Source organism: Cervus elaphus, chromosome 5 (assembly GCF_910594005.1).
Source record: "Cervus elaphus chromosome 5, mCerEla1.1, whole genome shotgun sequence".
Classification (NCBI taxonomy): Eukaryota; Metazoa; Chordata; class Mammalia; order Artiodactyla; family Cervidae; genus Cervus; species Cervus elaphus.
Genome location: NC_057819.1, coordinates 66,147,859 through 66,175,593, shown reverse-complemented (window position 1 = coordinate 66,175,593; position 27,735 = coordinate 66,147,859). Strand labels below are relative to the sequence as shown.

At 39.8% G+C, this 27,735-nt stretch overlaps 1 protein-coding gene and 1 long non-coding RNA gene across 3 annotated transcripts in view; one reads left to right on the top strand and one right to left on the bottom strand.

The window, feature by feature from the left end:
• Window positions 1–27,735, top strand: part of DCHS2 (dachsous cadherin-related 2) — a 331,336-nt gene that overhangs the window by 276,695 nt on the left and 26,906 nt on the right. For both annotated transcript variants that reach the window (XM_043902663.1, XM_043902662.1), the window contains 3 exons: window positions 1,279–1,392; window positions 13,774–13,985; window positions 16,981–17,132. In XM_043902663.1, coding sequence (XP_043758598.1) covers window positions 1,279–1,392; window positions 13,774–13,985; window positions 16,981–17,132 — 478 coding nt within the window. The remainder of the gene's footprint in view (window positions 1–1,278; window positions 1,393–13,773; window positions 13,986–16,980; window positions 17,133–27,735) is intronic.
• On the bottom strand, window positions 7,760–26,325 carry LOC122694221. The gene is made up of 4 exons (XR_006341148.1): window positions 26,315–26,325; window positions 24,683–24,691; window positions 15,850–15,857; window positions 7,760–7,903 (listed from the first exon to the last, which is right to left on the bottom strand). It is a non-coding gene; the product is annotated as an uncharacterized LOC122694221 (long non-coding RNA).

Genomic DNA, 27,735 nt, shown 5'->3' with positions numbered 1-27,735 from the left:
GAAGAGACTAGACGCAAGGCAGAGGTGACAGCAAAGGGCATAAGATATTATATAAATGGAGATGACGGACTGCTGACTTGGGACCCAGATAGATTCTTGAAAACATTTCCATGGAAACTGCGGCTCATCACACCAGTTGTCTTACTAGCTAGGTCCTTGCTGATTTTCCTTTTATGCTGGTAATCAGTCTGTTTCCTAAAAACCAACATGACTTCATTCTTTCTTCACTAATTCCTACCCCTAGATCAGTTCCTGTCTTTTCCTTGAAGTTTTCTCTTGACTGTTTCTGCCTTAGCTTAGCAATTCTTGAGTGAATCTGTATCATGCAGTTAAGACCTTGATTACTCTCTAGTTGTGTTCCTTTTACCCACAATTCTAGTGGAAACTGGTTGAAGAAAGATTTCTTATATTTATACTTTTGTTACCTCCTTTCCCACATCTCATGCAATGTTCAGGAAAATGTGTCAACATATGACCTTAATTGTCCCCGTTTTTTCATCCCTCCTCTCCAGTTATCCTAGGTTGTTGTCTTTTGCACGGACTAGTGCAGTAGTATCATAATCAGCCTCTCTTTTCCATACTTACCCCCTTTTTTCTTGTCCAGACAGCAGTCAGATTGATGCCTTTTAAAAGTAAATCCAATAATTTTGCTCACTTCTTTAAAATACTTCTGTGTCTTCCCAATGCACTAAGAGTAAAATCTGATCCTGCCCTCCTCATTCCTGTCTTCACCATCCACATTTCTCTTACTCACTGTGCCTCATCAAGGCAAGCCTTTTCCCAGCCCAGGGCCTCTTTACCACTCACTACTCTTTCTCCTAGAATCCATTTCTTCCGATCCTTTCTGTGGCTTCTCATGCTTCAGAGTTCAACTGGAATGTCATTCCTCTGAGGCCTCTACAAAGGGGTGTTTACCTCCCCAGCAGCAGAAGTATAACTTTATTTAATTCTTTGCAGGGAACTTAGAACTTCCAAAATCTACCTTGATTATGTATTTCTTTAATGGTTTATTGTTCATATCCTCCCATCAGTTAATTACCAGCAGGAAGACAGAGATCTTTTCTATCTTGTTTGTCGCTATATCCCCCAACACCTTTCATGGGACTTGGCTTATGGACTATACTCAATAAGTAATCATTGACTGAATGAATAAGTGAAAATATAATTAATGGGCAAATAATAACCACCCAGTGGTTTTTTCTGAGTTTCCTTTTACTAAAGTTGGTTTCTTTTTTTTTTTTTTTTGGTTTGTGTGTTTGTTTTGCCTAATTTTTACAGGTACTTCTGTTGTGACTATAAAAGCTTTTGCTCCAGACTCAATTCGGGACAGCATTAACTACTCAGTTTTTAATGGAAATGAAGATGGAGCTTTTTCCTTGAATTCTAAATCAGGTAAACCCTCTGTGCTTTATTTTCTGCTCCACTTACTGTTGCTAGTAAGGCATACGTCTGCAAAGAAAACTCAAGATTGCAAAGGTAGAAATTGCCAGATGTAAATAATTTCAAAGGTAAACAACAAAGCATTTTTATGGTAGCTGATGAGATATCAGAAAATATTTGTTTATATGTATTCTCTAAGAATTCTATTCCTCACATTTGCAAGTTAAACAGTACCTGCCCTACCCTACCTGTTATCTGGTGATAAATTGGTTTCTACTTATAATTTCCCCATCCATTTGGGAGAATTGGGAATGTAATAGGGAGATCAGTGAGAATGGGGTTGAACTGAAAATAAGCACACATGTCTAGCCTTAGGAAGTTTTCATCAGAGATTCTTCTAATTCGCCACTTAATGTCAACAGTGCAACAAGAAAGGAAAACTGGAAAGGTTTCTATGTGGTGGTAAAGAAATTACTTCCAAATACAGCATGTATTAAATTTAGCTTTAATAAGACCATTATTGTGCCTTAAATGAATACCAATTGATTATTTGAAACATTCTTTTTTTAATCTAACAACTATGTCATAGATATGTATCTACTGCTTCGTTGTCAAACCTCAAGAAGAATGTTTTTAATAATTTCTGTATTACCGTACAACTGCCTTATTTAATCCATACTGTGTACACATGGGAAGAATTGAGAGGGGGGTCATTTCTTAAGCAAAAGCCTTCTCCTTCAGGGTAGTATTACAGTTGTTTTTATACATTCAGCCTTTGCTCAGCAACCTCTCTGATGTAGCCTGCAAGAAGTCTTCATCTCTTCACCCCATCATGTGGTTAGCAAACGGTTCAGGAAGCCTATTGGCAAGAAGGCCATTTGTGAACACCACCAAACCTTTTTCCCCCACCAGTCATTAAGTCTCTAGCAGTCTGACGTCTGAGGGTTCTAGGAAAGGAGCTGAGATTAGAATGCTTAGGGAGAAGGTAAATTTGAGTTTTCACATTTTCCCGGGTCACCCAAATCCTTTTGCCACATCACCCCTAACATGGCCCAGGCTTGGCCTTATTTTCTTTAGTCTCTCATTAAAATGAAGATAGAATACATCTAAGGGTTAGTTCAAAGTGGTCATCTACAGAAAACTATAGTTTTAATTACTGATTGACTCAAGTTGAAATATATTTCAAAATTTTATTGTTTAATAGCTATAAGCTGTTATGTTGAGAGATATACAACTATTTAATGAACAACAGTAAAATAAAAGGCCACATCTTTGCCACCCATCTCCAAATAAGAGACATCACTGAACCTCAAGAAGCCCCTGTGTGCCCCTTCCCTCTCCTAGCTGTCTTATTTCACCCCAGATGTAATCGGTAAGTCAGTAATCTCTATTTGGTATTGAACACTACCTTTTTTTTTCATTATAATTTCCCCATTATGTTTGAATCCCTAGACAGTGCATTGTTTCGATTTACTTTGATTTAAACTTCATAATAGAATCACACTGAATGAACTCTTCTGTGAATTGCTTTTTGCTCAACATTTTTACTATGATGTATAGTACAGAAGCTATTAAAGAAGAATAGCAAAGAATGATATGTACCTGCTGCCAAGGTTACAAAATAGAACACTGTCATTATCACTCATGTTCCCTTTGGGCCCTTTTTTGATTGCATCTCCACTGCTCCAGCCTGATTAATGCCCATACTTCAGGGATAATTATTCCCTTGTGAATATACTAAATGCATTCCTACAAATAGAAATTTAGTAGAAGCATTGGTTTTGCTTTGAATTTACCTAAATGGATTCAAAAAATACCCTATGTATTTATTGGTATTGGGCTTCCCAGCTGGCACTAGTGGTAAAGAATCCACCTGCCAATGCAGGTAGACATTGAAGACGTGAGTTTGATCCCTGAATTGGGACGATCCCCTGGAGGAGTGCATGACAACCCACTACAGTATTCTTGCCTAGAGAATTTCATGGACAAAGGAGCCTGGCGGGATGCAGTCCATAGCATCACACAGAATCGGACATGACTGAAGTAACTTAGCACACATGCATGCATTCTATTGATAGGTTTTTTAAATTCAGAGTTACAATCATCCACGCTAAGGTGTGTAGCTTGTATTATTTTATTCTTTTATTTTCATTGCTTTATGATATGCTATTGTAAATCTATATCACAGTTATTTATCCATCTGCTGTTGATGAGCAGTGAGGTTTTCTTGTCTGGGGATATAATGAACAATCTCATATGCGTCTTCTGGTGCACAAGTAAAGAGTTCTTTAAGCCCTGAAGTGTAGGCTGGACAAATACCTCAGAGTATATGTGAGTGTATGTTAGTGTATGTGTGTGTATGTTAAGCTGTATAGATGGTGCCAACTTGTGTTATGAAGTAGTTCCTCCATTATATTCTACCGGCATCCAATGAGAGCTGTCACAGTTGTTTACTTTCTATTGCCAATCTGGTGGGTGTGAAATATTATCCCACTGTGGCTTTAACTTAGATTTTCTTTCTACTAGTGAATTTGGGCACTTTTTTCATAGTTTATTGAGCATTTCTGTTTTCTTCTATGTGAAATGCATATTGATATTTTTGCCTATTTTTCTTCAAGCTTGTGTTTTTCTTTCTGAAATGTAAAGACTTTAAATATATTCTATTATTCCTCCTTTGGTTTTGTTACAAATTTTTTTTTTATAATTTATGGCCTGTCTTTCACTCTCTTAATGATATGTTTTGATTTTAATGTTGTTATTGTTTGGTTGCTAAGTCATGTCCAACTCTTTCAAGACCCCAAGGACTTGTAGCCCACCAGGCTTCTCTGTCCATGGGATTTCCCAAGCAAGACTAGTAGAATGGGTTGCCATTTCCTTTTCCAGGGGATCTTCCTGACCCAGGGATTGAGCCTGTATCTCCTGCATTGGCAAGTCGATCCTTTACCACTGAGCCACCAGGGAAGATCAATTTTAGAATGAATCTAAAATTTAGAATGAATTTTTTACTTTTCGGTTTGCCTTTTTTGTAAGTTGTTTAAGATATTCTTCCCTTCCTTGAGGTCATGAAATTATTCTTACATTGTCTTTTTAAAATTTTATAGTCTTCCTATGTTTCATATTTTCATCTTTAGTGCATCTAGAATTGATTTTTGTGTTTTACATGAGTTATGGATAGCCTTTTTCCTACCCTTTCTTTTTCTTCCCTTTCCTTTCTTTTTTTTAAAACCATGATTTCCTGTTATTCTAATGGCAATAACCTTCTCCTGTGATCTGCAGTACCACCATGATCATATGTATATATATCATGTTTCCGTGACTTTTCCATTCATTTCTTTGTCTATCCAAACACCAACACCACACTCTCTTAATTACCTTGGCTTTATAAGTCTTCATATCAGGGAAGCAGAACTCCCTCCCTCAATACTTACCCCATCCTCATGTTCTGCCTCAAGTAACAATATATTGGCTGTTATTGGTCATTTGCTCTAACATAAAGCATTGTATCCACTTGTTAAGTTTTACACACACACACACACACACACACACACATGCATATCTACTGGGATTGTTTTTCTATGAAAAGGAAATTTATTCATGATATTGTGGTAATATACAGCTCATCACATCTTCATTAATGTAACCCACATAACTATGGCATGCATATTTTATTTCAGGTGAAAACTCATCCAAATTAATGAGAAAAATTTTTAAAAAAATCATATAGATCCAATCTAGAATTTAGTCATTAGGCCAAAACATCTTCCTTTTAAATCTTGCAAACCTTATATAACTATGCATTGTGGATAGCAATCGTCTCATAAAATTTTTCCTTTTTTGATGATTTTTATTTGTCATATCTAACATTAAATCCACTTAATGTTAACATTAAGTTAAAGTTAAATCTACTTAATCTACTTAACATTAAATCTCTTAACAAATTTTAAGTGTACAAAACTGCATGTTAACTATAGGCACACTGCTGTGCAGCAGATCTCTAAAACACATTCAATTCAGTTCAGTTCAGTTCAGTCGCTCAGTCGTGTCCGACTCCTTGCGATCCCATGGACTGCAGCATGCCAGGCCTCCCTGACCGTCACGAACTCCTGGAATTTACCCAAACCCATGTCTATCGAGTTGGTGATGCCATCCAACCATCTCATCCTCTGTCATCCCCTCCTCCTCCTGCCTTTAATCTTTCTCAACATCAGGGTCATTTCAAATGAGTCAACTCTTCGCATCAGGTGGCCAAAGTATTGGAGTTTCAGCTTCAACATCAGTCCTTCCAATGAACACCCAGGACTGATCTCCTTTAGGATGGACTGGTTGGATCTCCTTGCTGTCCAAGGGACTCTCAAGAGTCTTCTCCAACACCACAGTTCAAAAGCATCAGTTCTTCAGTGTTCAGCTTTCTTTATAGTCCAACTCTCACATCCATATATGACCACTGGAAAAACCATAGCCTTGACCAGACGGACCTTTGTTGGCAAAGTAATGTCTCTGCTTTTTAATATGCTGTCTAGGTTGGTCATAACCTTCCTTCCAAGAAGTAAGCGTCTTTTAATTTCATGGCTGCAGTCACCATCTGCAGTGATTTTGGAGCCTGGAAAAATAAAGTCAGCCACTGTTTCCACTGTTTCCCCATCTATTTGCCATGAAGTGATGGGACTGGATGCCATGATCTAAAACATATTAATCTTGCATAACTGAAACTTCATTTCCTGCTCAACAGCAACCCCATTTCACCCTGCCGTGCCTCCGGTAATCACCATTCTGCTCTCTGCTTCTGAGTTTTCTATTTTAGATCTGTCACATAAGTGGAATCAAGCAATATTTCTCTTTCTATGGCTGGTTTATTTCACTAAATGTAGTGTCCTCAAGGTTCATCCATGTTATTATATGGCAGGATATTATTTGTTAAGGCTGAATAATTACCATTATAGAGATATATCATATTTTCTTTATCCATTCATCTATTGATGGATATTTAGTTTCTTGGAATTTTTACTGGAGTTGTATTAACCTACAAATTAAAGTGGTTGTCTGAGAAGGCTTTATAAATAGTTCAGGAAAGAAGAGGAGCATAAAGCAAGGGAAAAAGGGAAAGGTATACCCAACTGAATACAGAGTTCCAGAGAATAGCAAGGAGATAAGAAGGCCTTTTTCAGTGAACAATGCAAAAAGAAGAGGAAGAAAACAATTGAATGAGAAAGACTAGAGATTTCTTCAAGAAAACTGGAGATATCCAGAGAACATTTCATGTAAGGATGGGCACAATATATTTTGTAAGGACCTAACAGAAGCAGAAGAGATTAAGAACACAGAAAAACTATATAAGAAAGGTCTTAATGACCCAGATAACCATGACAGTGAAGCCACTCACCTAGAGCCAGACATCCTGGAGTGTGAAGTCAAGAGGACCTTAGGAAGCATTACTACAAACAAAGCTAGTGGAGGTGATGAAATTCCAGCTAAGCTATGTAAAATCCTAAAAGATGATGCTGTTAAAGTGCTGCACTCAATATGCCAGCAAATTTGGAAAACTCAGCAGTAGCCACAGAACTAGAAAATGTCAGTTTTCGTTCCAATCCCATAGAGAGGCAATGCCAAAGAATGTTCAAACTACTGTACAGTTGGGCTCATTTCACATGCTAGCTAGGTTATGCTCAAAATCCTTCAAACTAAGCTTTAGCAGTGTATGAACTGAGAACTTGCAGATGGACAAGCTGGGTTTCGAGAAGGAAGAGGAACCAGAGATCAAATTGCCAACAATCTTTGGATCATGGAGAAAGCAAGGGAGTTCCAGGAAAAAACATCTACTTTTGCCTCTGACTACACTAAAGGCTTTGACTATATGGATCACAGCAGACCATGGAAAATTCTTGAAGAGATGGGAGTGACCAAACCACCTTACCTGCCTCCTAAGAAACCTGTATGCAGGTCAAGAAGAAACAGTTAGAACTGGACATGGAACAATGGACATTTGAACAATGGTTCAAAATTGGGAAAGGAGTAAGACAAGGCCGTATACTGTTGAAAGGTTGTTAATGAATCACGCAAAGACGCCAGGGTTCTTGGCTTCCGGAGGAGAAGAATTCAGTCCGGGGCCAGAGACGAGGCTGGATCGCTCAGAGCTTTTGTGTAATAAAGTTTTATTAAAGTATAAAGGAGATAGAGAAAGCTTCTGATATAGACATCAGAAGGGCGTAGAAAGAGTACCCACTTGCCAGTGTTAGCAATGGAATTACATACTCTCAAATTAGTTATTACAGTGAATCAAAAGAATGTCTGGAGGTTGTAAAGACCTCACCAGACCTACTCCCATAATTTACAATTTGAGATAACAGAATTAGCCAGAAGGTTTTTTCCAGAGACTGTCCTCAAGCAGGATACATTATTGTTATATAATCCTAAGGAATGTAGAGGGAAAAAAATGTTTGTCCTTTCTTCCTTGAGAATTCCAGACCCCTCTCTCCTTGGGGACCCCTAGACTTCCTATCAACTTCCCTAGGAATTGACTCTGTCACTGTCACCATGTGTATTTAACTTCTATGCATAGTACATCATGTGGAATGTCAGGCCGCATGAATCACAAGCTGGAATCAAGATTGCCAGGAGAAATATTAACAACCCCAGATATGCAGGTGATACCTCTGTAATGGCAGAAAGTAAAGAGGAACTAAAGAGCCTCTTTATGAGGGTGAAAGAAGAGAGTTAAAAAGCTGGCTTGAAACTCAACATTTAAAAAAAAAAAAAAAAAAGATCCCGGCATCTAGTCCCATTACTTCATGACAAATAGAAAAGAAAAAGTGGAAACAGTGACAGATTTCCCTTTTTGGGCTCCAAAATCACTGCAGACAGTGACCGAAGCCATGAAATTAAAAGCAGAGGCATCGCTTTGCTGACAAAGGCCTGTATAGTCAAAGTTACGATTTTTCCAGTAGTTGTGTACAGATGTGAGAGTTGGATCATAAAGAAGGGTGAGCACAAAAGAATTGATACTTTCAAATTGTGTTGCTATAGAAGACTCTTTAGAGTCCTTTGGACTGGAAGAAGATCAAATCAGTCAATCCTAAGGAAATCATCCCTGAATATTCATTGGAAGAACTGATACTGAAGCTCCAATAGTTTGGCCACCTGATGCAAAGAACCGATTCATTGGCAAAAACCCTGATACTGGGAAAGATTGGAAGGCAAAACGAAAAAGAGGTGGCAGAGGATGAGGTGATCAAAACAGCATCACTGACTCAATGGACAGGAATTTGTGCAAACTCCAAGTGCTGCAGTCATGGGGTTGCAAAGAGCTGGACATGACTTAGTGACTGAACAACAGCAACAGCATATTAGTTTGGGGGAAAATGTGTATCTTTACAGTATTATCTTCTAATCCAAGAATGATACGGAAATTCACACCAATTTTTTTCTTTACTAATTTTAATAACATTATTTTTCTGCAACATATATCTTGCTAAATTTAGCCTAACTATTTTATACTTTTTCTTGCTGAGGTAAATGAAATATGCTTTTTTTCTGGCAATGTAGGTTTGTTTACTTGAAATTAGCTTTTATATTTTGATTTTGTATCTAGAAAACTTGTAAACTCTTGCTGATTCTGCTATTTTTCTGTATATTTGACATATACAATCATCTGAAAATTTTCCCATGTTTGTTGGAAGTTATGTAGGTTTTTCTCTTCTTTTATTGGTTAGCCTAGCTATTTTGACAGGCATACTTAAAACCTGTGTGCATGCTCAGTTTCTCAGTCATGTCCAAGTCTTTGCAACCCTTTGGACTGTAACCTGCCACACCCCTCTGTCCATAGGATTTTCCAGGCAAGAATGTTGGAGTGGGTTACCATTTCCTCCTCCAGAGGATCTTCCTGAGCCAGGGATCAAACCTAAGTCTCCTGTGTCTCCTGCATTGAAGGTGGATTCTTTACTGCTCAACCATCAGGGAAGCCCAAATTAAAGTCTAACATGAATCAATATCTTGCTCTTAAACAATACCTGAGATTTAGAATTCTTTATCTCCTAATATCTGCTTTTGCAATTTATAAGTTTTTTTCTTGACCACAAATTTAGGTCTTTCAAATTAGGCATTATTAATGTTTTTAAATGGACTCATCTGCTTGTTTTCTATTTTCTTTCCTATTAGTAAGAATTTTTTCTTACATCTCAGAATAATTTTATTTCTACTTGAAGTACATCCTTTAGTGAGAAGCTGTTGCAATGAACTTTCCAAGATTTTGTTTATTTAAAAATGTCTTTATTCAGTTCTTGTTTTTAAGAGAGATTTTTGCTGGGCTCAGAATTTCAGGCTCGGTTATTTTCTCTTTATTTAAGATATTACTCTCTGTCTTCTGGTTTCCAGTTGTTGTATTAATAAGTCAGCAGCTGATCTAAATATCATTTATTTACATATTTCTTTGGAACTTTAGTTAGACAAATATTGGAACCATATTACTGTCTCTTACATCCCTTTCTATATTTTTTATTTCTACATGCCTCTTCTCTTCACTCTAAGGAAGTACACTTTTCATTTCTACAAGTTTTCTTTAATTCTATTTCAACTTCTGGTATTTTAAATAAGTAATCTCTTGTTCCTTGCTCTTGTTTTCAACCTTCTTTTAATATATTTTAATATATTTAATTTAATATAACATATTATTTGTCCAATAACTTCTGCATTTAAGTTTTTGAAAATTTATTCTGCTACCTCTGAATTTGCTGGCTGACATTCATGGTGCCCTGCTTCTTTGTGAATTTTGTGCTTGTTAACTATAGACCACACATTGTCATGGAAACTTTTTATTTGAGGATTCTTTGAAGCACTTTAATACACACACACACACATACAATTTATCAAGCATTTTAGTTGCTTTTATCATGCAGGTTATTCCAATATATAGTTTATCATAATTTTGTCAAGAAATATTTCTAAGGATCTTAAATTATGATATTAAATTCATCTTTCATGCCACCTTTGCCAGATAATCATTAAACTTGTGTCAAAAGTCATTTAATATAGGTTTTACCAATGTATGTATTTTAAAACATATGCCAAAGTAGAAAACTGGCATGTATGATAAATCAGTAAACTTGATCTCTCATGTTATATTCACTTTTCTGCAGGGTAACAGTGTGAGAAAATCACTTTATTAGTCACTGGTTTGGTAAGTTATGATTAGGTGGCTCTCTGGAGAGAACTGTTTTCTATCCAATTGTGCCTGAGTTTGCCCTGTGCCACAGTCACAAACTGAAGTTTACTTTTGCATCTAAACTTGTTGCCACTGTGACTTAAAAATATCTACTACTCACTGTTTAAACCAGAATGAATTTTGCAGTTTGGCTAACATTGTGCATGTAAAGAACAAATGGTAGTTTTCATTCTATGATTTGATAGATTGACATAAAAAAAGTGATCAAACTTCCAATGTTTCAAGGATGTAGCTTTAGAGGAGAGAGTTTAAAAGCTTTGGGATAGCATAAATATTTATCACATTCAGCTTTGGGCATATACATATGCATGTACACAGTTTGTAATTGACTGAAGTAACCCGATTATGCTACCTGGCATTGAGTATTTGAAGACTCTTAATCTCATTTTGATGTGGACTTTATAACTTGGATAAAGGCTATGCGTGTCCATATATCAGAAGAAAAGTATTGCTGCAATTTTCTTCTCAGGTTATTAAACACATAACTGGCACACTCACATGTAAATGAGCAAAAAATTGATATTTGTGAGCCTCTTACTCAAAAGAAAGCATAGACTTCTGCCCCTACTATTAGACAGAACCCAGGAGTACTTTCATCTCCCTGGTGACAGTAGATCCTGGAGATCTCTAAGAAAAAGTGTACATCAGTCATCCAAGGCAAGTTGTGTATCTGGTAGGTATGCCTGCCCGGAATCACCTCACAGACTGGTCATTGTCTTTTCTATTTGCACAATTTCCACAGCATGTGCCAATTATTATGCCAAAAATAAAAACCAAGCAAAGAATGCATTAGAACTACAGATTCATTCCAAGTGCAAAATTCCAATTATCAAGCCTAAACCCAACCCTTTAATAAAAAAAAAATCCACTTTGATCTGCACTGTGATTGGCACACTTTCTACTAAGTGACACTGGCAATTAAGTGTTGTGTTTCAATTTTATTTCCTTTACTAATAGTAACAGAACACGACAGCAGGCTGAATGCCCTGTTTGGTGGAGACAGAGCTCCAGATGAGAGCCTTGAATCCACGTCAACTGGGGGCCCTCTCTCATTTGGAGGTATGGGCTCAGCCCTTGTTCCACAGAGACTTCTGAAAGCTGTCTTCTTTCATTACCAGCTCATCAAAATGCATCTTAATAATTCTTCAGCTGCCTGTCATTAAATCTACTCTGAATTTTCTATCAGGGATTTTGGTAGCATCAAACTGTGGTTTGTAAAAGTAATTTAGCTTTCTAAAATTGATAACTGAATCTGATGACAATAAAAGTGAATTTATGAATTTTAAAATTTGGTATTGTAGTTAGTTTTTCATGTAGAATATAAGTATTTTTTTTCTTAGTAATAGCATAGAAGCAATAAAATACCTCCCACAATGCTCAGTGCTAGCATTAGACTTTTTAGAAAAGGCTATTATAACTATTTGGAGGAGGACGTGGCAGCCCACTCCAGTATTCTTGCCTGGAGAATTCCATGGTCAGAGAAGCCTGGCGGGCTACAGTCCATGGGGTCAGAAAGAGTCAGACACGTCTGAAGTGATTCAGCATGCACTAATGCATGATTACTGTTAGCATCCAGGTAGGTACATGATAGCCTAAAGTTTCCTTGGCCGACTCTGGTTCTCTAGGGAAACTGATTCAGATGGATCAGAACTGTGACTCTAGGCCATATTTCCAAAAACTATACAGATTATTTCACCAGAAGTCCAAATTTGTAATAATCCATACTACTGAATGTTCTCCTTCTAAATTCAGAGCTTCTGTAGGTATTAAATCTGTATCTGATGGTGGGGGGGTGAGAGACAAGGGGAGGACCCTGGGCTACATATCATGTGACTACAAAGAGATCCACGACGTGCACCGAGCCGCTCTCACGGCAGCCCCACGGGGCCTTCAGGGCCCTGTTTACAGAAGGTGAGCCTCTGCTCAGCAGAACCTCAGTCACTTCCGACCGGTCACAAGCTTGGCAGTGGGGAAGCCAGGTACTTTACCTGAATAAAGCATCCAGGGCTAGGATTTGTGCTTGGCTTCAGGTGTCTCAAACTTCAAATCAGTACCCATTTTAGCAAACTCCACTTGATGGAACTTCTGACAGCGACAGCTGAGTAAATCATGACAGTGGAATAATAACCAATAAATTCAGTAAGAAATTTAATTGCAAAGAGGAAGAAAGGAAAGAGTAGAAACTTAAGAAGGAAATTATGTCAGGGGAGGAAGTTTCTTAATCCAAGGGAAAACCTGTGCAGGGAATAACCCCCAAGGCTCAGTTTCCCTCACCTGGTTCTACTTGTTGCCTGAGGGTGGAACAGATATTATTAGGTGCATCCGTGTGCCAGATCCTGAGCTGGGCATTGGGGAGAGGGTGGTGTAAGAGGTAACCATGCTCACCTTGGTGAATCTTCTAAGAAACCAGGGGGAGTAACTCAGCAGAAACAGGTGAACAAAGGCTCTGCAGGCACTTTGGGAGTGTGTTAGAGACAGATATGGTGATGGTATAGGCTGGAAAGATCCCTGAGGATCCACAGAAGTGGGAACAATCCCAGATGGATGGAAAAGCCTGCAGGGAAACTCTAAAGTGTGTGTTTCAGAAGCAGAACATGTATGAGTGTTAGCATCAGAGCAGAGAGAGCAAACGGGAGAAAGAGGTGAATGAGAGTTCTCAGGTGGGAGAGTCTGGAGCAGGTGGTCCTGGGGAGGCTAAAATGCTGAGCTTCACCGTAATTGCTGTGGAAGCCAATCAAGGGCTCTAAGGATAGTCACAGTACCTTTTTAATTATTTAATTCAGAATGGGAACTGGATAAGTGCGGAGGCCAATGAGTGGGCTAATACAGGGGACAAGGTGGGAAATACTGGTTGCTTGGAGGAGGGCAGCAGCCGGGACAGGGTGAATTCAGAGACGTCTGACTGCAAAGACCTGGCCATGGGCTAAATACAGAGACAGAAGGATGACTTAAGACAGAGCCCTCAGATCCCAGATGTTTCATGGTTTCTTTCCCTCCTACATGTCTGAACCGTGTAAATGTCTGCCTGTTCTCACCTTTCTTCACAATGACCCCAGACACTAGGAAAGGGGGTTCCAGCCAGTGGGAGGCATTGAAGGAGAGGAGAGCATGTGAGCATCAGTCAAAGGTAAAATCATTTTCTATTCTTTCCTTTTTTTTCTCTCTGGAAATAAAAATAGGAGAAGTCACTGTGAAAGAACCCAAGTTTCTTGATTTTGAAGTCAGAAAAGAAGTTCAACTCATCGTTTTAGCTGAAAGTAGGGGGCATAGAGCCTACAGCAAAGTAGCAGTCTTTATCCAAGATCTGAACGATCATCCACCACACTTTGAGCAAACAGTTTACCAAGCATCAGTGTCTGAGGGCCAGTTCTACAATCATCACATTGTACAGGTAATAGAAACATGTTTTATGTGTGTATGTGAATTTTTATCAATCAATGTACATCCAAATACCTAAAGACCTTTTCCAGGACATTAAATTGCAACTTTTTCCTTGGCATATGCATTATATGATGTACTGGATGGAACCTTAGGTTGAAGGAAGTCTGGAGTCTCTGAGTTCACTACCCTTACTCCCTTCTTTTTGTGCTCAGAACCCCCTGCCAATGCAGGAGATGCAGGATATGTAGATTCAATTCCTGGGTAGGGAAGTTCCCCTGGAGTAGGAAACGGCAACCTACTCCAGTATCCTTGACTGGAGAATCCCATGGACAGAAGAGTCTAGGCGGCTACAGTGCATAGGGTCACAAAGAGTTGGATATAACTGAGCATTTTAGCATGCATAACATGCATGTAGCGCCTACTTGCTCTTTCTTGGGACCCTGTTGGAGATTAGCAGGGACTCTAGATGGGCACAAAAAGCAGCTCACCTTCTAAGTGTGTACGGCTTAGTGGAGAGTTTCAGAAGACTCACTATACAACTTAAATTTCTAATGTGATAATAGAAGAGTGTATATTGAATGTCATGCGAGCTAAGAGGAAACACAGATGGGTCCCGAGGTTTGCACTTGGTCTTAAAGGGTGAGCAGGCAGTTCTCAAGTGGAGCTGCAGCCAGACTCACACAGACTGAGGTGCAGACACATGGGAAGGCCCCCTGGGCTTGGGACCTTCAGGTGTCTCACGTGAAAGGCACATCCACTGTTTTAAAGCCCAGCCCCGTCTCAGGAGAAAGCCCTGTGGCCTGAAAGAGAGGGTCTGTTCACACGGCAGTCTTCTTGCTCAAGCTCCAAACCCGCCCACCCTTGCTAGACTCTCCCTGCTTCAGGACTGCTGCACATCTTCATCTTTCCATTCAGGGTTGAACTGATGCTTTGAGTTCAAGAGCTGGGCGTTAGGACACCTACAGGCTCGGGAATCTGCACAGAGAATGTGTGTAAACCCCCTTCCTGACAGTTGGTGGCTGAGCAGAACATTCCCTTTCACCTCTATAACCCATGACCCAGCATCTCATGACTCTCTCTCTGGGGTAGATGGGGCCAGGGGTATAGGTGATCCCCTAGGTTTCCATGCAGCACTTTCACCTGGATATGCACACAGACCTTTCTTTGATCCCTGTCTAGTCCAGATGCCATCTTCCCCTCTGAAGGTGCAGACAAGACCAGCAGAGGCTCAGCTGTCTTGGAGTTTTAGATTTGTGCTCTCAGTTGGTCCAGGATCCCCAGGATTTCCTACATTATTTTTGCAGATTTAGCCTAATTGCTCCAGATTCCAGCATGTTGCAGAATTGTTGACCCTTTACTTTGGCTTCAGCCAGGACTGAGATGCTTAAGAGGAAGGTAAGGAGTAAGAGCATCCTCTCTCCTGGTCTGTACCCCCAGTGATGCCTGTTCAGCCGGGATGACTGATGCCCCCGGTGTCACTGCAGGGCCGGCTTGGTCACGGCGGACCCTCTCTCCCCAGGGCACTGGTGCTTTGCACTTTGTCACACATGCTGACCTGGACAGAGCTAGACCACTCATGTTAAGGTGAGGGCAGCTTTGAAGCTCCAGTACCCCCAATAGGGAAACAGCCCGACCTGCCAGTGCTTCAGTAATGTAAACTTTGAGAAGGCTCAGTCAGGGACAGATACAAGGAACTTTGTTCTTCGTGTTTTTTAGATCATTTAATTTCAGGGACGCTATTAATAGAACTGTCGTTTTCCTGTGTCCTGTTCAGATGAACAGGAATGTAGAACATTCTGGAGCTCTTGCTTTTTGCCCCCACACTGCCCAGTGCCCTCCTTTTGGTTGCAGCCCCACAAACACCCTTTAGGAACTTCCCCTCCTCTGCCAGAAGCAGTCTTGGTAGGATTGTCTGTCAAGGTGGTGACCCCCACCCCACCCCACCCAGTCACAGAGTGTTGTCAACTGTGTCTGCCTCATACAGACTTTCTCTCTCTGGAATTTGAACCTTGGCTGGTAGAACCCAAGATGAAGACAAGTAACAGCTGATTCATCTTGATGGCAACAGCTCAGAGAAGCCGTGCCCTAGAGATATCCATGTTCCTGTGCTTCACCTGGGCACTGTCTCCTTGCTGTTTCTTTCCTGAAGTTGGCCACAGTGCATTTGTGTTAATGGCATCTGAAGACCCTAAATGATATGTCTCCTTGGAGGCCTCCTCTCTGTAACTCTTTTAAATGTATGACCTAGGGAGCATGATGGACTTATTCTCCCTGGATGCAGGTAAGTTTCGTCCTCATGATCCTGAGGGGGACTGTCTGATGCTGGTTTCTGTACCACATGTCTGGTGTTGTGTCTTCCTGATGAGGTCCTGGATCACCTGAGAACTCTGGCGGCAATGTGAAGCATAGATTGAAAGAGGAGGGAGTTACAAGCCAAACCCACTAGGACATCAGTGTAGTTGCCCAGGAGAGAGAGGACAGGAGATGGGAGCTCAGAGAAAGGCTGAGGGGCCTAGGGAATAAAAATAAACAGAAAGAAATTAATCAGTCAACTTGTTCTTATGCAAGGTCTTGAATACATTAATAGAATTAGTTTGCAATTAAAATGTAAATCAGACTAAATAATACATCTCTGTGGATAGTGATGCACACTTCACCATTAGTACTTTTTTATATTCAACACTAGTACTTAGACAACTCATCAAATAAATCACTAGGATCTAAATTTGCTAGCACTAAATCTGGGTTTTGTTTCATTTCACTCAAACTTGTGGTACTCCTACTGAAATTACTTGGAAACTCTTGCATCTAGTCTATAGAATAGTCTTCTCACCCATCATTCACTTTTATATAAAATTCAGCCATGGCTAATATTCCTTTGATCATTGTCTTTAAAATGTGTTTGACAATGTGATTCTTTCATAATGCATTGCTCTGAAAGATAGGCTTAACCCGTTCTGCACTTTCAATGCTTACCTAATGGTAAGCATTACCATTCCTCACAGGTTTTTGCAACAGACCTGGACAGTGGGTCGAATGGCCTCGTGGAGTATTCCATTCTCTCTGGCAACGAAGGAAAAGTGTTCCAAATGGATCCGCTGAGTGGTGTGCTAACAGCAAATGTGATCCTGGATTATGAGTACAGTAGCGCCTACAGGTTTGTCCCAAACTCAGACCATTTGACCAGCTATTCTGCCTTGTTGCTTTGGGAATGACTTCCTGTTTGGTATGCTTAGCTGTAAGATGTGTTTTCCCTTTGCACCAACTTAGGATCTTCCTTGATACACTGAGAGAGTTTTAGAAAGTAAACGTGATTTGGAAAAGGTGATTGGACTACAAGAATGTTAAGATTCCTTCTAGTTCTAAGAGTTTATGCATTTGTGATGCCATTAAGTATGATATTAAATAAGAGACATTAAAGACATTTGTGAAATGCCTTCTGAGCTATAGAGACCCTGTAAATGTTGCTTTAGTTGCTTTTAAAAACAGTGAAGACTGAGTGATGTTTCTGTTTTTAACTACATTTTTGTGTAGGAAAGTACAACCCTGTTATCAGGTCCATGTTACGTGACTGTGTTCTGATAGAAATGATCATCTTAAAGTGCACATTCAAGAAGAGATGTATTTTTTGCCTAGAGTTCAAAATATGCCAGACTTACACAGAAATTCTGTGAAAGAGAGAATGTGTCATAGGTCTTCTGTGATTTTTAAAAGTCAGTGTTCCCAAGTGTCTAGGCATACATACAGAGATATTTGTGACATCACAGTCTATAAAAGAAAATGAAAGACTCTAAGGAACATAAGATATCTGTGAATGGAGGCTGCATCAAGAATGATAACCTAGCCTTTCATGGAAAGGACAGTCTTTCATGGAAAATCAGTCTTCCATGAAAGGACAGAAAAACTGATTTTAAAAAAAAGGCATATGTGTACCAATGAAGACAGAACCCCAGGATGTATGACTAAGTGAAGGAGGGGACAAGATGCACCACGGTGCTTTCCTGCAGGCCTTTTTGAGTGAAAGCACACACGTAAAATTGGACAACTTTAGGAAGGAAACCTAAGAAACTATAAACCTTGTTTCTGAGGAAGTGGTCACATGGGAAGCCTGAACTTTCTTATCATGCGTTTCAGTCAGCCTTGTATTTGCATGTTTTTCTGAAAGGCCACATACACAGTGTTTCCTGTGATCTTCCCGTCGCCCCCAGGGAAGTTGAGTTAGGCTTTTTCTCACTCACTGCTGAGAGTGACATGCAGTGTTTTGCTCAGGATCACAGAACCATTTCATCGTCAGTCATCTTACCACCAGGTGTTCTGATGCTGTGCTGCATCTACCATACTAGCTACACAGGGGACATCCTTTGGAGGGAGAAAGTAGGAATACAAGAGACCCAAATGTCAGTATTGTCCGAGGCCAGACTACTTACATGTTATGCGGGGAAAGTGCTGTGTATTCTTGTGGCTGAATGGGCTCGGTTGCTCAGTCTGTCAGACGTATCCAGTCTGCGACCCATGCACAGCAGGCTCCTCTGTCCATGGCATTTCCCAGGCAAGAATACTGAGTGGGTTGCCGTTTCCCACTCTTGTGGTTAAACAGCAAGAGCCTGTTAAAATGGGATCTGTTCCTGGGCAGACTGGATTAATTTACCTCTGAAAAACTTCCCAACTCTAAACGTTTGATTAAGTATTTAGTTCTTTTTGTTTAATATATTTCAAAATATTACTTCAAAGATATTTTAAAAGTTTAGTTTAAGGTCTTACCCTGTCTTAACTAGTAGGATCATTTTCAGTAATATTTTAGTGTAATCAGTTGTTATGATACATATTATATAAACATTGAAATCAATCATATAAATATGTTAAAACCCTGCTACATTGCTTCTCTAGTAATTTTAAGCATAAAGCTCTTTTTACTCTCCATAGTTGACTGCAGGTAAATCTCAGTCTAGTTGCTACCTGAATGATTACAAATTCAGATTCTTGAGTGTCTGCCCTGTTTCAGGAGCTATGTATTTCCTGGTTGTAATGACTTTCTGTTACAGAGTTCTTCCTCAGTGGAGTCTAATTATCAATTAAATCTAACCCCTTTCAGCTTTGTCCTATTTGCATCATGGTTTCAGTGTTCACATCATTTTAACTGGTCACAATGTGCGAAAGCACCCCTCCCCAGTTCCCCCTGAATTCAAGGCTGGGAGAAGTAGGAACTGAGAGAAGATGAAATCTACACATCCTGCCCCAAGAGACATAAAGGCACCCTTCACACATTCTGCCTCCCTTGTCTCCAAGGCAAGGGAGCGTTTGAATCTTCTGCCTCTCTAGGTCCCCACGCCCACCCCCTTGTGACTTCTCTGCCTTTCTAGTGCTTTCCCTGATATTTAAGGCACTGAACAAAAAGGATGACTTCCTCCAGTGCTATACCTTTAATAAATGTTTTGGAATTGGTATCATTTAGCTTTTAACTTTTCTTTTTAACTCTTGAATTCTGCTATTTTGTCCGACTGAGGAAGATATTCCCAGTTCTAGCCCTCTGTCTTACAATATAAAATGAAGGAGGGAAAGATATCGTCAGTTATGATTCTATTCAATGTAAATGTCTTAAACAAAAACTAAATAATTTTTAGTTCTCATATTAAGCCACATATAAGAAAACTCAGTGGAAAAATTATAAAATAGATCTTAAGGTTCTGTCTGACTGATATTTCTGAATTTTAAAAATGAATTACCAAGCATGAGACTGGGGATAGAAAGACACATGAAACAGTTCTTATTTTCCAGGAACTTGAAAATAAGTGCCCTAGTAACTCATGGGAGGACGCATAGTAATAATCACAATAGGTGTCATTTATGGAGCACCTTCCTTACATGTTGAATTCCTATAACAGACTTAAGATCTACAAAGTAAAGAAATCAAATTCACAGGGGTAAAATTGTTTGCCAGGAATAGGCAGCTAGTAAATGTGGAACTGATATTCTTTCCTTTATGAGTGGTCCTAGTAGAGCTTTCCAGAAAAGGCACTGGTGACCCACTCCAGTACTCTCCCCTGGAAAATCCCATGGACAGAGGAGCCTGGTGGGCTGCAGTCCATGGGGTCGCTAAGAGTTGGACACGACTGAGCAACTTCACTTTCCCTTTTCACTTTCATACATTGGAGAAGGAAATGGCAACCCACTCCAGTGTTCCTGCCTGGAGAATCCCAGGGATGGGGAGCCTGGCGGGCTGCCGTCTATGGGGTCGCACAGAGTCGGACACAACTGAAGCGACTTAGCAGCAGCAGCAGTAGAGCTTTCTGCTGTATCATGTGAATGAATCTTTAGAGCATATAACTGTATATTTACTGAAACAATACAGGAAAAAAACACTTTTGAAACTTAAAAGAATCATAGAAAATAAATTCCAGCTCACAGTTGTGAAATTACACATGTCAAGGTGTGAGCATAAAAAGATGGGATTTCAATTACGACTTTCCTCTGCTTGACTTATAACTAATGTGAAGAGACTTCAGTTCAGTTCAGTCACTCAGTCGTGTCCGACTCTTTGTGACCCCATGGACTGCAGCACGCCAGGCTTCCCTGTCCATCACCAACTCCCAGAGCCTATGCAGACTCATGTCCATTGTGTCAGTGATGCCATCCAACCATCTCATCCTCTGTCATCCCCTTCTCCTCCTGCCTTCAGTCGTTCCCAGCATCAGGGTCTTTTCCAATGAGTCAGTTCTTCACTTCAGGTGGCCAAAGTATTGGAGTTTCAGCTTCAGTATCAGCCCCTCTAATGAACATTCAGGACCAGTCCAAGGTTGGTAATTGATATTCATGTAAGTCTTGTAATACTTTAGGGCCAAGATTACTGTCTTTTGAGGGACTTTAAATAAATAAAAATGAGCAACAAAAACTCCTGGGTTGTTGTTGTTTAGTCATCCAGTCATGTCCAGCTCTTTGCGACCCCATGGACTGCAGCATGCCAGGCCTCTCTGTCCCCCACCATCTCCCAAAGTTTGCCCCAAGTTCACCTGCATTGCATCCGTAATGCCATCAAGCCATCTCATCTTCTGATGCCCCCTTCTCCTTCTGCCCTCAATCTTTCCCAGCATCAGGAACTTTTCCAATGAGTCAGCTATACGCATCAGATGACCAAAATACTGGAGTTTCAGCTTCAGTCCTTCCAAGGAATATTCAGGGTTGATTTCCCTTAAGATTGACTGGTTGGATCTCCTTGCTCCCCAAGGGACTATCAGGAGTCTTCTCCTGCACCACAGTTCGAAAGCATCAATTCTTTAGCACTCCGCCTTCTTTATGGTCCAGCTCTTACAACTGCACATGATCACTGGGAAGACCATAGCGTTGAATATATGAACCCTTATCAGCATAATAATGTCTGCTTTTCAACACACTGTCTAAGTTTGTCATAGCTTTCCTGTCAATAAGCAAATGTCTTCTGGTTGCATGGCTGCAGTCACCATCTGCAGTGATTTTAGAGCCCACAAAGAAGAAATCTGTCATGACTTCCACCTTTTCCCCTCCTAATTGCCATGAAGTAATGGAGCCAAATGCCATGATCTTAATATGTTTTTTCAATATTTAAATGCCTTTTAAATATTTAATATGTTTTTTTTTTTTTGTATTTGTTGAGCCAGGTATTTACTTTATTTTTTTTTTTTTTTCTGTTTTTAAAACCTTTTCACTTTTTTTTTTTTATTATTTTTTTTTTCCAGTGGGTTTTGTCATACATTGATATGAATCAGCCATGGATTTACATGTATTCCCAATCCCGATCCCCCCTCCCACCTCCCTCTCCACCCGATTCCTCTGGGTCTTCCCAGTGCACCAGGCCCGAGCACTTGTCTCATGCATCCCACCTGGGCTGGTGATCTGTTTCACCATAGATAGTATACATGCTGTTCTTTTGAAATATCCCACCCTCACATTCTCCCACAAAGTTCAAAAGTCTGTTCTGTATTTCTGTGTCTCTTTTTCTGTTTTGCATATAGGGTTATCGTTATCACCTTTCTAAATTCCATATATATGTGTTAGTATGCTGTAATGTTCTTTATCTTTCTGGCTTACTTCACTCTGTATAATGGGCTCCAGCTTCATCCATCTCATTAGGACTGGTTCAAATGAATTCTTTTTAATGGCTGAGTAATATTCCATGGTGTATATGTACCACAGCTTCCTTATCCATTCATCTGCTGATGGGCATCTAGGTTGCTTCCATGTCCTGGCTATTATAAGCAGTGCTGCGATGAACATTGGGGTGCACGTGTCTCTTTCAGATCTGGTTTCCTCAGTGTGTATGCCCAGAAGTGGGATTGCTGGGTCATATGGCAGTTCTATTTCCAGTTTTTTAAGAAATCTCCACCACACAGAAATCCCTTGCATTCCTATATACTAACAATGAAAAAACAGAAAGAGAAATTAAGGAAACAATACCATTCACCATTGCAACAAAAAGAATAAAATACTTAGGAGTATATCTACCTAAAGAAACAAAAGACCTATACATAGAAAACTATAAAACACTGATGAAAGAGATCAAAGAGGACACAAACAGATGGAGAAACATACCGTGTTCATGGATTGGAAGAATCAATATTGTCAAAATGGCTATTCTACCCAAAGCAGTCTATAGATTCAATGCAATCCCTATCAAGCTACCAACAGTATTTTTCACAGAACTAGACCAAAGAATTTCACAATTTGTATGGAAATACAAAAAACCTCGAATAGCCAAAATAATCTTGAGAAAGAAGAATGGAACTGGAGGAATCAACCTGCCTGACTTCAGACTCTACTACAAAGCCACAGTCATCAAGACAGTATGGTACTGGCACAAAGACAGAAATATAGATCAATGGAACAGAATAGAAAGCCCAGAGATAAATCCACGAACCTATGGACACCTTATCTTTGACAAAGGAGGCAAGGATATACAATGGAAAAAAGACAACCTCTTTAACAAGTGGTGCTGGGAAAACTGGTCAACCACTTGTAAAAGAATGAAACTAGAACACTTTCTAACACCATACACAAAAATAAACTCAAAATGGATTAAAGATCTAAATGTCAGACCAGAAACGATACAACTCCTAGAGGAGAACATAGGCAAAACACTCTCCGACATAAATCACAGCAAGATCCTCTATGACCCACCTCCCAGAATATTGGAAATAAAAGCAAAACTAAACAAATGGGACCTAATGAAACTTAAAAGCTTTTGCACTACAAAGGAAACTATAAGTAAGGTGAAAAGACAGCCCTCAGATTGGGAGAAAATAATAGCAAATGCAGAAACAGACAAAGGATTAATCTCAAAAATATACAAGCAACTCCTGCAGCTCAATTCCAGAAAAATAAATGACCCAATCAAAAAATGGGCCAAAGAACTAAACAGACATTTCTCCAAAGAAGACATACAGATGGCTAACAAACACATGAAAAGGTGCTCAACATCACTCATTATTAGAGAAATGCAAATCAAAACCACAATGAGGTACCATTACACGCCAGTCAGGATGGCTGCTATCCAAAAGTCTACAAGCAATAAATGCTGGAGAGGGTGTGGAGAAAAGGGAACCCTCTTACACTGTTGGTGGGAATGCAAACTAGTACAGCCGCTATGGAAAACAGTGTGGAGATTTCTTTCTTAATATGTTTTTTAATATTTAGTTTTATGCCAGCTCTTTCACTCTCCTTCTTCATCCTCATCAAGAGGCTCTTTAGTTCCTCTTTGCTTTCTGTCATTAGAGTGGTACCATCTGCATGTCTTAGGTTGTTGATGTTTCTCCCGCCTGTCTTGATTCCAGCTTATAACTCACCCAGCCCAGCATTTCTCATGAGGTGCTCAGTGTACAGGTTAGACAGAGTGACAGCAGACAGCCCTGTTGTACTCCTTTCTCAACCTTGAACCAATCAGTTTTTCCATACAGGGTTCTAACTGTTGCTGGCTTTGGTGTAGTTGATGAGACAGAGGTAGATATTTTTCTGGAATTCCCTAGCTTCATCTATGATCCAATGATGTTGGCAATTTGATCTCTGGTTCCTCTTCCTTTCCTAAACCCAGCTTGAACATCTGGAAATTCTTGGTTTGCATAATGCTGAAGCCTAGATTGCAAGATTTTAAGCATGACCTTACTAGCATAGGAGATGAGTGCAACTTATCTGATGCTTAGCACACTCTTTAGTACTACCGTTCTTGGGAATTGGGATGAAGATTGACCTTTTCCAGTCCTGTGGCCACTGCTGGGTCTTCCCGATTTGCTGACATATTGAATGGAACACCTTGATGGCATCATCCTTTAGGGTTTTGAAAGGTTCTACTGGAATTCCATCATATCCACTAGCTTTATTAACAGCAGTGCTTCCTCAGGCCCTCTTGACTTTGCTTTCCAGAATGTCTGGCTCTGGGTGACTGACCATACCATCATAGTAATCTGATTCATTTGGATCTTTTTGTACAGTTCTTCCATGTATTCTTTCCATCTCTTCTTGATCTCTTCAGTGTCTACTAGGTCTTAGCGTTTCTGTCCTTTTATTGTGCCCAACTTTGGGCAAAACATCTGCTTGATATCTCCAGTTTTCCTGAAGAGATCTGTAGTCTTTCCCCTTCTGTTGTTTTTTTTTTTTTTCCCTAGTTTTATACACTGTTCATTGAAGAAGGCCCTCTTTTCTCTCTATGTAGTTCTTTGGAACTCTGCATTTAGTTGGCTATACCTTTCTTTTCTCCCTTGCTTTTCACTTCTCTTTTTACTTTAGCTATTTGTAAGACCTCCTCAGATAACCACTTCTTGCTTTTCTTTTTCTTTGAGATGGTTTTGTTTACTGCCTCCTGTACACATTATGGGTCTCCATCCATAGTTCCTTAGGCACACTATTTACAAGTTCTAATCCCTTGAATCTATTTGTTACCTCCATTGCATATTCATAGGGGATTTGATTTAAATCACACCTGGCTAGCCTGGTAATTTTCCCTGCTTTCTTTAGTTTAAGCCTGAATTTTGCTATGAGAAGCTGATGATCTGAGCCACAGTCATCTCCAGGTCTTGTTTTTGCTGACTGTATGCACCTTCTCCATCTTCAGCTACAAATAATGTAATCAATTTGATTTCACTATTGGCCATTTGGTGATATCCATATGCAAAATTGTTTCTTGTGTTGTTGAAAAATGGTGCAGTTTTCAACATGCATTCTCTTGGCAGAATTCAGTTAGCCTCTGCCCTGCTTCATTTTGTTTTCCAAGGCCAAACTCTCCTGTTTTCCAGGTATCTCTTGACTTCCTACTTTTGCATTCCAATCTTATAACTGATATGAAGAGGCTTATTACTGCTGAAGTTAGTAATTGATATTCATGTAAGTCTTTAACACTTTAGGGCCAAGATTTAATTAGTCTTTTGAGGGACTTTATATAAAAATGAGCAATAAATAGGTCCTGGGTAAATAAGAGTTAATTTAGATGTTTAAAATTTTAATTCTGAGATATAAGTATTCAAGGTCAAAGAGCAGTTATTGCCAGTAGCAATGCTAAACTCATATGCTCCAATAAACACTCATTATGACTACGAGGGAAATAATAAAAAGCAGTTACATATACAAGATAGGAAATGAGTGGAAATGTTAATTATCCTTTCCAAAATACATGAGTCATAAGCAGCAAGGTTGGGATTGTAATTCTCTGTGGAAAAGGGAATAAAGGAATTCCAGACAAGAGGCCTAAGGAAAGACCTGGACATGAGAAAGTGTTTGGTGTATTTGGCAGTAACAAGCGGTAAAGTGTCCCTGAGAAGTGCTTGAGTGTGGGGCTATAAAAACAGGAGGTTGGGGGTTTGGAGGACTAGATCAGTCAGTAAAAAATCTGCCTGCAATGCAGGAGACCCAGGTTCGATTCCTGGGTCAAGAAGATTGCCTATGGAAGGAAACAGCAACCCACTCCAGTACTCTTGCCTGGAGAATCCCATGGACAGAGGAACCTGGCAGGCTGCAGTCCATGGGGTTGCAAGAGTTGGACATGGCTTAGCGACTAAACCACCACCACCACCTATCAAAACGGACAAACGTCCAATACGATAGGTACTAGCGATGTAATGTGGGGCTTCCCTCTAGCTCAGTGGGTAAAGAATCTGCCAATGCAGGAGACGCAGGTTCAATCTCTGAGTCGGGAAGATCCCCTGGAGAAGGAAATGGCAACCCACTCCAGTACTCTTGCCTGCAGAATCCCATGGACAGAGGAGCCTCGCAGGTTAGAGTCCATGGGGTCGCGAGAGTCGGACATGACTTAGCAACTACAGAGAGAGAGAGGGATGTGATGTACAGCATGATGACTGTAGCTGACACTGCTGTGTGGTATACATGAGAATTGTTAAGAGAGTAGGTTCTAAGTGCTCTCATCACAAGGGAAAATTTTTCAGAGTATATGCAAGTCAAGTCCTTACTTATGCTGTACACCTTAAGCTTATACAGTGCTATATATCAATTATATCAGAATAAAACTTGTGGGGAAACTCGCCCAATGATCTGAAAAACAAAACAATGAAAAAAGAAGCTGATAGGTCACAGGCTAGGCTTGGAGGAGTTTGCGTGTCATATACTGGAAATTGGGTTTCCTTGATGGCTCAGATGGTAAAGACTCCACATATAATTCAGGAGACCCGGGTTCAATCCCTGGTCAGCAAGATCCCCTGGAGAAGGGAATGGCTACCCACATCAGTATTCTTGCCTGAAGAATTCCATGGACAGAGGAGCCTGGCAGGCTATATGGTCCATGGGGTTGCAAAAGAGTCAGACATGACTTAGTGACTAACACTTTTGTATTTCTTTCCTATTAGAAATTATACTCTATTCTATAGGCTATAGAAAAGTATAAGAGTGCCTGTTCAGATCTTTATTTTTATAAGATGTCTGATAAGGATGTCTTGCAGGACAGAGAACCAGCATCAGACAGAGCCCTTAAACTAGGCAACAGCAGGGACAAGTCTGTTATGAGGATGAAACTGTGGAGTTGAAAAGAGGGGGTATACTTACTGGTTGATTCAGATACAGAGTCCATAGGAACATGGTAATCAGCTGAATTTATTCAACAAGGAAGGAGATAAGAAATACTTCTGAAGTTTCCACATAGGAAAGGCAGGAAGAAGAATAGATTGGGATTGGGATTTTGTTTTTTTATTGGCATTTGGAGTTTGAGAAGCTAGTGTAAGAATAAAAGTAAATACACTCCTTCTATGATTAAAATAATGATCTGGAGCTTGGGGAAGAGATCTTCTTTCAAGATTTAGACTTGGGCTTCATCCAAGGAAAGTGTGTAAAATGGAATTACCTACTTTCGGAGAGTATGTGAAATGAGAACTTAGGACATTGTCACCTTTTGAGGGCTAGAAAGAGCAAAAGTAGCCAGCTAGATAGATTCAGGGACTAGAAAGAACAGAATAGAACCTGGGAAATGTAATTTCAGAAAGCAAGGGGAAAGGTTGGACTGCATGGGGAAAAAGTTTTCTGAATGTTTTTGGATTGGAATCTGTAAAAGTATTCCTTATTTTAAGAAATTTGCAAGGAATAGAGACTTCTCTCAAACTGTTTCCTAACAGGATAAAATACATGCTATTGTATTTGTAGGTTAATTAATACAAAACTGTGAAGTTAATTTAAAAACTCAAGTCAACAGATTTTCATTAACAAAAGTATTTTACAGACTGAGTACAAAAAACGTCCTATAACACTATATACTACAAGCACCTCCAGTTCAGGAGATCAAACATCTTCATGGTTGTGAA